The sequence below is a fragment of the Cyprinodon tularosa genome, unplaced genomic scaffold, assembly GCF_016077235.1.
Source record: "Cyprinodon tularosa strain WSP-4 unplaced genomic scaffold, ASM1607723v1 ctg135, whole genome shotgun sequence".
Classification (NCBI taxonomy): Eukaryota; Metazoa; Chordata; class Actinopteri; order Cyprinodontiformes; family Cyprinodontidae; genus Cyprinodon; species Cyprinodon tularosa.
Window position 1 is genome coordinate 1,259,879 of NW_024038168.1, and position 12,274 is coordinate 1,272,152.

At 38.6% G+C, this 12,274-nt stretch overlaps 1 protein-coding gene across 1 annotated transcript in view; it reads left to right on the forward strand.

Annotated features, from left to right (window-relative positions):
• slc25a26 (solute carrier family 25 member 26) overlaps positions 1–12,274 on the forward strand; it is a 97,817-nt gene that overhangs the window by 15,413 nt on the left and 70,130 nt on the right. Inside the window, exons 4-5 of the mRNA XM_038277889.1 lie at positions 2,601–2,705; positions 4,198–4,245. Of these exons, the coding sequence (XP_038133817.1) occupies positions 2,601–2,705; positions 4,198–4,245 (153 nt within the window). The remainder of the gene's footprint in view (positions 1–2,600; positions 2,706–4,197; positions 4,246–12,274) is intronic.

Consider the following 12,274-nt stretch of genomic DNA (forward strand, 5'->3'; position numbering starts at 1 on the left):
TTGTTGCTTCTCCATAAATGCATAAATGTAGCATTCAAAGCATAAAGTTCTCATTTCAGCAGATTGTCCTTCATTACGTGTGGGTCCACACACCTCCTCCAAAGCTTCACTTTAAATGGGCAGCAATCCTTTTGTAGATTGTTGTCGTTCCTTAATATAAAAGCTTTTTTTATCTAGTTTTGCCTCTAATCTGCCTTACTTGACTTGCAATCAACTATAAGCAACTTCCCCACAGCATAAAGCTGCCAGCACCAATTTCAATGGGGGTCATTATTGCATTGCAAGGCACTTTTTTCATGAAGCCAAAAACGTCCCTTAAAAATCCTGATTAGATTTTGCACAGATGGAGTTGACTAACTTTAAGGTGACCTCTGAACGCAAATCCTTGCACTGAATTTTATTTAGAGCCTTTGAAGTAAAAGAGGGTGAATAAAAATCCAAATCACACTTTTTTAAAAGTTTTTATGTTTATAATGAAGGAACTGTTTCCACTTTTTATTTATGCATATGTTGTTCTTAACTAAAAAGTATTCCAACAGAATACAGCGATGAGCTGTAACTTCACCAAATGTGGTTAAATCATAGTTTGGAGAATTTATGGGTTGCATCTTGGGAATCGGATCAGATTAAGCACGTTTGCAGTTTAATGTTTCCTGTATCATAGCTTTTGATTTCCACCCTAATATTCTTGATGTATCGCCACGTTCTCCCTCAGAAAGTTTCTTTGGTGGCAGGCTGAAGAAATGCCTGTCTGAAATTATTCCCCCAACAGCTGTCAGAGGAGCCTCCCTCATGGCCAGAGAGCCTTATGTTTCGGTCTCAGTGCCACTTAATGAGAAGGAGCAACAGAGGGAAAAAGGATGCTTTTCATCTCATCAGTCCCTCCCTCCTTTAGACTTCAGTCTGCCGATGGTGGCACCGGCCGACGGGCATCTGCGCCACTCTGGGCTCCCTTGGGGGCGTGGGCTCCACCAGTCGCTCCATAAGATTGCTCACTGTTAGCTGGTGTTTCCGCTCCGATGCAGGATAAATGGGAAATCAAGTCGCCAGGTGGGCAGCTGCGCCCGCCTGTCCGCCTTTAGGAGGCATAAATATTCATGTCTATCTTCACTAGCTGTTGGCAGTCCATATTTTTGTTGACATATGGTGGATGGGTTGGAACTTGAGCGGAGCGTGTGATTACTGAGGTGCACGCTCGTGTCTGGATCTATCAGTGTGTGTGACAGGAGCATGTTCTTTGGACTGAGATACACGGCCGGCCTGATGACCTTCTGCAGGCACGCCAGCCGCTACCCCCGCGTCGTGTCGCCTGTTTGTAGCTGTTAGTTAACTGGTCAAGTTGCACTCTAACTAAAGCAGTCACTATTCCGACAGCGGCGTGTAAACACTCTCCTCAAACCGGATCAGGGTCAGCTGCTATCTGGGCTGTTTATCCTGTAAACCTGGTAAAATAAAGTGCCTTCCATATTTATTGGCATGGAGGCTAAAGATGCATAAAGGAAACCCATTAAAGTAAACCTCTACTTTTGCAGATATTTAGAAAAATCCTGCTTTTACTTGGTGCCAAAAAAAGATGATATAAACCCCTTTTCTCATCGGAGCAGTCCTTAATCTTTCCCTTGAACATTTTAAAGACTGGAGCAAACAGATCTTTAGTCATTTTCTAGGTACAGCCACTCTGGCTCATCCAGCATCCTGGCTCCTCTCTCATACTCTCATATTTTCCCAAGTATTTAAGTCTGTGCACCATCATGGCCTTGGACGAAGGCTGATTTTGTATTCAACAATCAATTTCTGTATTGACTTAGCCATATGTTTTGGATCATTATCTTGCTGAAGTTCCCAATGAACTCTTGTTCATGGTTTTCTTGCAGAGTCCATCAGGATTTTATAAAACCTTGCCCAGTGTTTGAGGAGCTCATTATGCAATGTACTTTACCAAGGTCCTAGAAAACCTTGGTAGCAAACTGAAGGACATTGGAAGTAACACGGATCCTTCACTATACTTAACAAGGAGCTTGAAGTTTATTCCCTTTACGTCCCATTAATAGTTTAAGTAAATGTTTCCTTCTCAACAACAACATTTACAGAAATAAAGTTACTTCTAGCTGGAGTCTGTAGCTTTGGCAGTGAAACAAAGTAGCTGCAGGTGCCAAAACTTTACCACCCAATCATCTGTAAAGCCTGTTATACTGCATCAAGTATTACCCTGCATATTACACACATAGACAGTCTTAATACATGGCACTCAAAAGATTAGTAGAGATGTATCAAAGCTGGCAGTTCTCCATATTTTGTGCAGTGAATTTATAATACTGATAAATATGCCATATATTTGGAAGTCCCCGCGGAAATTTGGTCTCAGCAAATATTGAATTCATTATATCCATGTTGGTTTTTTGATTGCATTAGCAATTTAATATGTTGTGCAGGTCTATGTTCATTCTTTGTTTGCATATCTCAGTCTTATCCACCTGTATTTTTTTACTGAAAAATGTAGTGTTGCTTTTATTGGACCAATTTTAGTTCTATTAAGGGGCAAAAACATCAATTACCAACATCTATTTGAGATGGGTTGATGCTTTTTTTCTTTGTTTCAGGTGGCGTGTTTGATCAGGGTGCCCACAGAGGTGGTGAAACAGAGAACCCAAGCCTCTCCTTCCTCCACCACATATAACATGCTGCTGGCTACACTCAAAGAGGAGGTATCTGCACATCAAAGTCTACCTAAATTATTATCCCCAATGTGTATCTGATTTGTGGTACTTCTCTAATGCTAAAAAAAATCCCTGTTAGTTCCTGTTAAAAAAATAAAAGTCAGACTGCAACAGAAAAGATTGTTGTAAAACTTTATTTTAAAACACCAGGGGGAGCAAGTCCAGCAGATGAAGAGGTGCATGGAACAGTACCACATTTCTACGGGGGTCAAAAGGTGCAAACGCACAGTAAATGACGAAAAGAGCTGCAAAAAAAATTTACGATGCAAACTCCAAATACACAAGCACAAGGGAAAAAAATGCAAAAATGAAAACGCTGCGTACAAAAAAATGAAATGAGCTGCAAACTGATGCAAACATGCAGTAAATGATGAAACAAGCTCCAAAAACATGTATGATGCGAAGAACAAAAGACGCACGCACAAAAAAAAACCTAATGCAGCAGAAAAAGCTGCAGAAAAAAAAAAATGCTGCAATCACTAAAAATAGAAGCAAAAACCTGCATTCGACAAAACAAATGCATATGGGGGGGGGGCAAGTGCAAACATCATGATATAAAAAAAATGCTGCAATCACAGAAAACTGTGCAAATGGCAAAAACAGCTGCAAACTCCCTCTAAAAAAAAAAACAGAAGTGCTCCACATCACTAGAGGGAGCCAAAAAAAAAAGAAAAGAAAAGAACAAACTTATCAGACCTTCAGTACAAACAGGAAGTTGAGCTAAAACATAGGATTTTAAAAAAAGAGAGAATTTTGAAAGAAGACAGGTGTGTTTTCTTTCATTGCATTGTCAAACACATTGTCTTACAGTTTTACAGAATAACAGCATAGTTGTATATACAAACTAGGGCTATAACTAACGATTGTTTTGCAAATCTTATAATCTGTCGTTTAATAATTGGATAGCCAAAGGTTCTTTAAAGAAGACTTTTTATGAAATTAAACCAGGTGAAACTTAAACTTTTCTACTTGAAGAGTTCTGGATACGGCATATTGACGGATTAAAATATTTAATCTATTACTAAATTAGCTGATGATTATTTAAATAATCGAATAATCCGATTATTGGTTTTAGTCCTAATAGTTACATAAAAATAACACTGGTCCGTATGGTCAATTCTTTATTTAACTCCATTTGATGGTTTGGAGCACTTCTTTGATTTGCTACTGTTTTTGCTATTTGCATCATTGCATGTTGCATTTGTTTTTTGTGGTTAGGGTGGTTTGGAGTTCATGCATCATAGATGTCTTTGCAGCTCATTTCAACATTTGCTGCATGTTTTCACCTGAAATTAAAGCTTAATTGAGTGACTATAAGAGAGTACAAACACATTCAACCCTCTATAGAAACTGCTCTTACTCTGGGGTTCTTTTGTAGGAAACCTTTTTTTGAGTCTGTATGGAAAGGTTGCAGTTAGAACCTAAGCATGGAGTACCAAATTAAATGATTTTAATTGTGATTTTGTTCTTTTCTTCATAGGGCGTTCGAGGTCTTTACAGAGGATATGGCAGTACAGTTCTCAGAGAGGTAGGTTTTCTCTCACTTTCTCTTCCAATCTTATTTCATTGCGATTTTTATTTTCTAGACATGCATAAATTAGAATTGGGATGAAAGGAAAATCACACAGTTATTTATTTATTTATTGTTTGACAAATACTATTGTAAAAATTGTGAAATGCATTTATATGAAGCTCCCGTGTGCCAATACTTTTACAAGCCTTATCTTACATTTACAATGGGGAAAGCATCTAGCAGCTTAACTCATTCTGAGATGGAAAAGTTTGTCCATTCTTTAAAAATAGCTCAGTCAGAGTGGATGAAGAACATCTGCGAACCAGGATTCACTATTGGATTCAGGTCTGGACCCTTCCAGGTAGCAGTGGCTGCATGTGCAGGATGGTTGTCCTGCTGAAAGGTGAGCGGCTGCCCCAGTCTTCAAAACCAGGGGTCTTAGAAGACAGGGGCAGCCTGCTAACACACCTGCTATTTTATGGTTTGGTTTGCTTTCCTTACCATGTCAAGTAAAAATAGATGATGATGAGGCTTATTAAGGTGGCAAGTAAGGTCATCGGAGTGCAACAGGTCGAGCTTAGAAAAAAATACTCTAAGCCATTAAGATCTAAAGCTAAATATATCCTCGGCTGTCCTTGATATCCTCTTTTCTCTAAGTTTGACCTTGTGTGTTTTGGTCGCCACTTTGAGATGCCTTAAACTAGAACGCGGAGCAGCAGGGTTTCCTTCATTCCTGCTGTCATCGCCGGGCAGATTCACTCTCCAGAACAGATCACCTCCCTTTTAAAAAATGTGTTGGATGTTGCAATTAGTAACTTAAAGGAATCCTGTAAGACTTTGTACTTGGATGCACAGTCAGCAAGAGAGAGTTTTATGGGTTTTTTTTTTTTTTTTTATTCTGATGATTTTTGTTTTCTCTGAGACCTCTACATCCAACTTTAATGCGTGGTTGTTGATGTTTTTTGTGTGATTGTGTTTCCTTTTATGTGTGCTGCAAATCAGTCTCCCCTTGAGATACTATAATAAACGAAAGTTTAGCAAAACATTTAAAATCTTTAAAAAATCTTTAAAATCTTATCATGGTATTGGGGAATATTATTAGCCTGACGTAGTCCTACTCAATTCTAGTCAGAATATGAGTCTGATACTGCTCCATAGAGCTGTGATTATGGGGCGTGTTTCGAACTAACCAGGAAAAAAAATGCCTCTGCACTCAATTGGATAAACCTACAACCAATAAGAGCAACGGAGTGTGTGACGTATGTTAAGCGAGGCATAGTTGTTGTCAACGAAAATCAAAGCATGCAGTTGCACGCCTAGAATAAGAAGATGAGCCTTGATCGCGTTTCTTTATTCCTCTTTTAAAATTAATTTGCTGTCGATATCTTCTAGAACAGACCTAATAGCAGAATCTACACACCTCAACTCTCGTATAAAGCCCGCCCTGACAATTTGATTGGATGCCCAGATATTGTGCTAGCATACTCGCGCTACTGTTGAGCAATGCCAGACCGAACTTCCCGACCTCAAACGTTGTGGGCGAGACTAAGTTTGGAATGGCACCCAGGCTAGAATATTAATGTGGTTACGATAAAACTGCGGTTTAAAAAAAGTCCATAACTTCTTTGCAGTCTTTGTCAGGTACCTCTATGTCTGCGACTAGTTACCACATAGCCCCACAATCACAAACAACACTCTTAAAGAATAGATGCCTTTAAATCAGCTTTTTTGGAACACCAGTTACATAAAGAGATATTGTCTCTATCACAAAGTAACCTCATTTAATCATATTCTTCAAATTTATCAATGCCCCAATAAAAAAATTAAAAAATTAAAGAAAAAGAAAAAAATTGTAGTTTTTATTCATCAATGATTCTGATTAATCTTTTGAATGATAAATCAAAATTCTTGTTTTGACTGATACGATCATTTCCTTCCCTGGTTAGCGCATTACTAGAGCATTCCACCTGAGCTGTAGATTGCTGCAGCTCCTCCAGTGTTACTGGATTCCCTCATCAATGGGCCTCATGCAGTAACTGTTTTTACGAGCAACTTTTAAGTCATTCATACGAGTGATTTAGGAGAAAATGGAACATTCACCATTTTTCTCTTATTTTTAATCTCTTGGGCATGTTCAAATTTTATAAGTGCTCCAGGCTTAATGTCAGCGTCTTGCTCAATCAGTCAGCTGTTAACCAAACCTAGTTTTTCACTGAATTACTACATTGGATGTTACTTACAAGCAATTGTCCATTTTATTAGTTTACATCATTTTATAATATGCAACTTAGAATTATGAATTATATTTTATTTGCTGATGACAGAAATACGGGTCATTACACCTGCAGCTGGAATGTCTGTATCCAGGCTGGCTTAATTTCTTATCGTTTTGTCAAAATAAAAGAACAGTCAGTGAGCTCTATGTGAGATCAAGCTACTATGGAAATAACATCTGGAACAGAAAATGGATAGAAGGTTCAGCCACTTCTTGCCTGAAACTATTCTAATGGTCAGACTTGCATTCATTTCACTGCATGGCATTATTACCGTACATAAAATGATTCATTCCCATTAACATTTTTGTGCTGATGTATTGATGCATGAGAGAGATGTACAAACTGATGAAGGAAATGCAGAGGTGTTCTGGAGATGTACAGTACAGGTGTTCCCTTTTTTATTAAATCCATCAGTATATTTCATCAACTGTTTTCGGATCAAATTATTTTTATTTTTATCACAGTTTTTATTTTGTTTTTACTTCTGTTGCAGTCCAACCACGTCATTTACAGCTCTTGTGATTTATTTCACTGCTCGTCTTTTCTTTGATGCCCTTTATGCCGTGTGCAACATAAGGGTCAGTACTGGGCTAGCTTCTGTATGGTGCACCAAGAGTGTTGCATGTCTTAAGCTCTGTCTTTTTTACTAGTCCTTTAAGGAGAAAAGGTTGGAGAATTTTAAGACAAGAATATGAAAATATTGCATGAAGCCCAATGTTCTACTCATCTGCCCTTTAAGTTTGAGTCAACAGCTTTGAGTTCTTCTCACACCCCTTGGCCCAATATATGTCTGTTTTATAGATTAGTCTTATATATTTCACCACATGTAAGCATTTAATCTCAGTTCTGCTTTGTAAAGATACTATTAAACTACATTTTGATTTCTTTCTTTTTGTTGGGATAAATATTAAGACTTTCCACTTTTGTGATTAAAGTTATTTAAATTTCTTTTAGGCTTTATTAAAGCTGGACAAATGGATTCCCATTCTCTCTCTCTCACTTCCATCTGAATTATTTATTAAAGACAGTTGTTTTTAGAATCTGAAATAATAGTGGAATTGGTTCTTATAAATGCAAAACAAAGGACCCCCATGATAGCCGGTCACGTTTTCTTCTAATGAAAAAGTCTGTGTAGCTCTTTGAGGCGTGATGCCATGCATGATAATATTAATAATTGTGCAATTCTCCAACTCCTAAGATGCGTTACCTCTGGAAACTAAGAATGGGAGACAGACAGGTAGAAAGAGCTATATGAAGGTGACACTTGTCTTTTGGTTGAGGTGGAGGAGGTTGTGTGAGGGTGTAATCCAGTCCCCTCTGCTGTGCTAGCCTGTACTTATTTTCTGCCTCACTAAACTGATGTTATTCACACAAATTCCATCTGGACAGCTGAGGAAAAAAAAGACACACACACACGCAAAAAAGGACAACAAGACACTGTGATTTCTCTGAGGGGCTCTGAATAAATGAATACATTTGGAGGCTGACGCACGGCCTGTGTGCATACTAACACTGGCAGATGAAACGCAAAGGAGGCGACGGCAGGGATCCGGAGGCGTGGGAAAAAGCAGAGGATGCTCGCCCGTGATTGGCTTTGACGTGCGTCAGGAAGGTAATTCATTTTCTCTGGGCCTGCTCCTCCATCTTATCTCTACATCTTACCTCCTTTAACCTGGAGACCCTGTCTAGATGCGTTTGTTTGCACGGTACGCTGAGGTGCCTTAACTCCTCATCGTCCTGCTAATTGGGGAATCTTCTGTGCTTTGTATTCATTAGAAAGCCTTCAGGGAGCATTTCTGATGGACATGCAGAGTATGTGTTAGATTCACCTTCCAGTGCTGTGAAGAAGTATTTGTCCCATCACAGCTTTAAACGAAAGTCTGTCATGTCATCAATCTGACATAAATAAAATTAAAAAACAGTTTTATAATGATGGATTATAGGAAAGCAGCTATCAAAATTGACCTGATTCTTGTTTAGAAATATATATATATAATATATAACATATATATAATATGTTATTTCATGAATTTATAGTTACCTGTGAGTTGAGGTGATTTTTCATTTTTTTTGGAAAGCTGAGCCACTAGCTCAGTTGCTACCAAACTATTGGACCTGATAAATAAGTAAAATAGAGCCTGCTTCACAACATTAAGTATACTGACAATGTCCAGATGTTATTAACTTAAAGAAACCTAAAGAAATCCAGGAATAGATGAGAAAGTCACTGTTACCTGGATGGGGTGACAGCATAGTTTCTAAAATGTTGATTAATCAGTATAGTGCAGTGAGAGTTATTATAAATGGATAGGAAAAACAAAACTACTCTAAGGACCATTCATCCAGGAGGTCATAAAAGAACTTCCAACAACAACTAAAGCTTAATTTTCCTTAGGCAAGGTCAGGGCTCATGATTCATCAACAAGAAAGAGGCTAAAATGATGAGCCTCAACTGTCCTCTAACACCTGGGGTAAAAATCACACATCTCAGAAAAAGAAAATCATTGTTAGAATCAAACACGGAGGAAGCGGTGTGGTGCTCAGGGTCTGCTAGAATCTGGATGACTTGGAGTCATGTTATAGTTACTGTTTTATCACTTATTTAAAGATAAGATCAGTATTTGCTCAATTTAGCCTCGTCTGGTGTTAAAATAGTTTAATGATCTGACCCTTGATAAAAAAACAAACAAAAAACGAGCAAATAAAAACTTTATGGGGAAAATCCTTTTTCTTTAGCTCTGTAGATCATGTTCAAACCTTCCGTATAGGAAGAGTGGGTTTGTTTTTTTCTGCAGCACCATCCCTTTCCTGCTGGCCGTCAACATGTTTGCAGTGGCAATAGCTAATTCTACACATTGAAGGCACAAAGTTTTATTAAAAACTATTGACTAATAGCCATTCAGCTCTTTTAACTTTTGCAGAGCATTAATCTTCATTGTGGTTACACCCTCCCTTTTAAAGAAACTGTCAAGTTCTCTGCTGAGTCGGCATCTTTTGTGTTCCGGCTGAATAGAGCATGAAATCAATGAGATTCAGATTGGGGTGAATAAATTTGTGCCGTGCAAAATGACTTTATTCTCCTCTGAAAACAAGGACCTATTAAATTAACAACCGACCAGACGTAGCTCAGGACTTTTAAAGCAGAGCTTTTTTTTTTTCATTGCCTGCTTTGCTGCAAGCTGCCGGTTTTGTCTGGATGTTAATTTGTTTATGTTGTGTTAAAATACACAAGGCAATATTCCAATTCTAATCAAGACTCTTAATTATGTTTCATTGTCATATGATGTTTGTCAATTTGCTGCGATTCCCAAGGCCTCTGCTGCTTAGTTATAGTTTTTCAACACTAGGTGGCACAAGAAGATTATTATTGATCGCTGACTCCTTTCACTGTAGTTCCTTGTCCTCTATCATTATCCTGGAGTGTGACATTTCTGTGCAGCAGTTTGTGGAAAAGCTCTTAATTTCCCTGAAGCGAAGCCCCCACCAGGTGATGTGAAATTTAAGCAGAACTCCTATGATTTGAGTCCAATTAATGAGCCGGAGATGGGTTATTAGGCAGTAATTCATTGATATGACGGTGTGGAAGTAAAGCTGGCAGTCTAAAGCGACTGCTACTGTGTCTATATTTCATGGCCATTTTAACCCTTTTTTTCTCAAATGTTTAGGATCAGGAAGGGGGTGAAACTAAGCTGGTTGAGTAGAATAAAACAAATCCATCTGTTTGGATATCGTCTCCTTGTATGCATAGATTTCCTAATCCATCCTCTGCATCAGCCTGAAAGCTTCTCCACCCAAACATCTGGAACCTGGCAACCTGAGATACAAAATATAGTTTATGGAACGCCTCCCTTTTAATGGCTCCTCCCCACCACACCTCTACTAATTCTACCTACATCATCTCCTCGTTAAGCCTCGGATCTTTCCTTGTATCCCCTGCATTAGGGGTTAGTTGACGTTAGTTTATATACTATACAACAGGCTGTTTTGGTTGCTTTTTTTTTTTTTGCTTCAAAGTATGAAGCTGTTAGCAACCTACCACATTATATTTAAAATTGGTACTCTCTATTCTGACAGTGGTATTTGGCCCCATATGGCTTTTGTTTCAGAGGCGGAGCTGTGTTTAGTCACAGTTAAAACCTCATAGTTGCATAATACAGTTCTAAACTACTCAACACTGTCTGACATTAAGTTAAATTGATTTTTTTGTGTGTTTTGTCAGTCAGGATCACCTCAATTGTCATTATTTTTCTAACTCTTACATTAATCTCAAGACGGCAGTTTTTAAAGTTGTTTTTTTTTTGTACGGCTACACCTGCCATAGAACAACTTAATTTAAATTAAAACAGACTAAAAGACAGTTTGGAAAATCTCTTATGATGATATGGCCTTATAATTATTATTAATTGTTATTTCAAATGTGGAAAAATCTAAAGAAATCAGCCAAGATATGAGGATGAGAATCGTGGAGCTCCTCCAGCATGATTCTTCTTTGGGTACAGTTTCCAGATACTTAGAGCTGATAGGTTAATCTGCTCAGTTATTCACAATAAGACATCTGTTCAGGAATAAGACAGGTTTGTGTCCCAGATATGAACCAGTCTCCGTGCAAAACTCCAGAGCAAAAGGGGGGGGAAAAAATGTAAGATAGTGTCATCATCCACAGTGAAAAGCGTTTTCTCACGACATAGATAAAAAGAGAGGGAGGAGTCGTCACTCTAAAAGCAGCATCGATAAAACAAATTACAATTTGAAAATGGACGCTGGAACAAAGGCTGTAGTTCTTGGAGACATGTCCTGCTGTGTAATAAATGTGTTTTGCTTTAATCACCTCAACATTTGGAACAACTGACCAAAAGCTAAGAAGCCTGAAGGTGCATATTGGGTTTTAATGCAAACTTAGTTAGAAATTGACAATCGCAACCGCATAAGAGATTGTAGTTGTTTAGGAGCAGGGCAGCCTCCAAACCTGACCCATCCATCCCTCTATCTTCTTCCACTTATCCGGGGTGGGGTTGCGGGGGTAGCAGCCTTCTAGGGAGGCCAAGATGTCCCTCTGCCCAGCCACTTGTGGGAATCCGAGGGAATCCCAAGCCCTTCCAATAGTTCATCCGACGTTTCCTGGGTCTCCTCCTGCTGGGACGTGCCCGGAACACCTCACCAGAGAGGCGTCCAGGTAATCCTCACCCTGTTTCACTAATTGTTAAGGAGGAACCTATAGTGAGAAGTAGAGGTGTAAATCACACCCATCATGGCGGTTCGATTCAGTATCGATTTCCTGACGCAACGACTCAATTATTTTCGATACTTAAGAATACATCATCTTCTTTTTCCTCCGCCATGTCTGTCTTGCCTACTGTTTACGCAACGTGTGTGCATGCGGAAAGAGGGTATTAGCTAAAGGAAGTGAGGTAGCAGGGCATAATAGGTTTAGTGCCACTGCAGTATGGGAGTCAGAATTACATTGAGGGGCAAGTGGATAAAAATAGACCGGAAGAAAAAAAAACAAAACATGAATCGATACTCTTGCAGACATGTCGATGCATCGGATCTTTAACTGTTTGATCAATGCATCGATACAAAATGATTATTATTTACACCCCTAGTGAGAAGCTTGTTGAAGTGTACACAAAACGATTGAATGATCCAAGAAATGCAATTTAACAGGTACTTGTACTACACACTTTACTTAGGAAATATATTTAAACTTCTGAATGATCTTTTAAATGTCATGCTTTTAGCATTTAGCAAATGGAAATTATTTTCTAAAT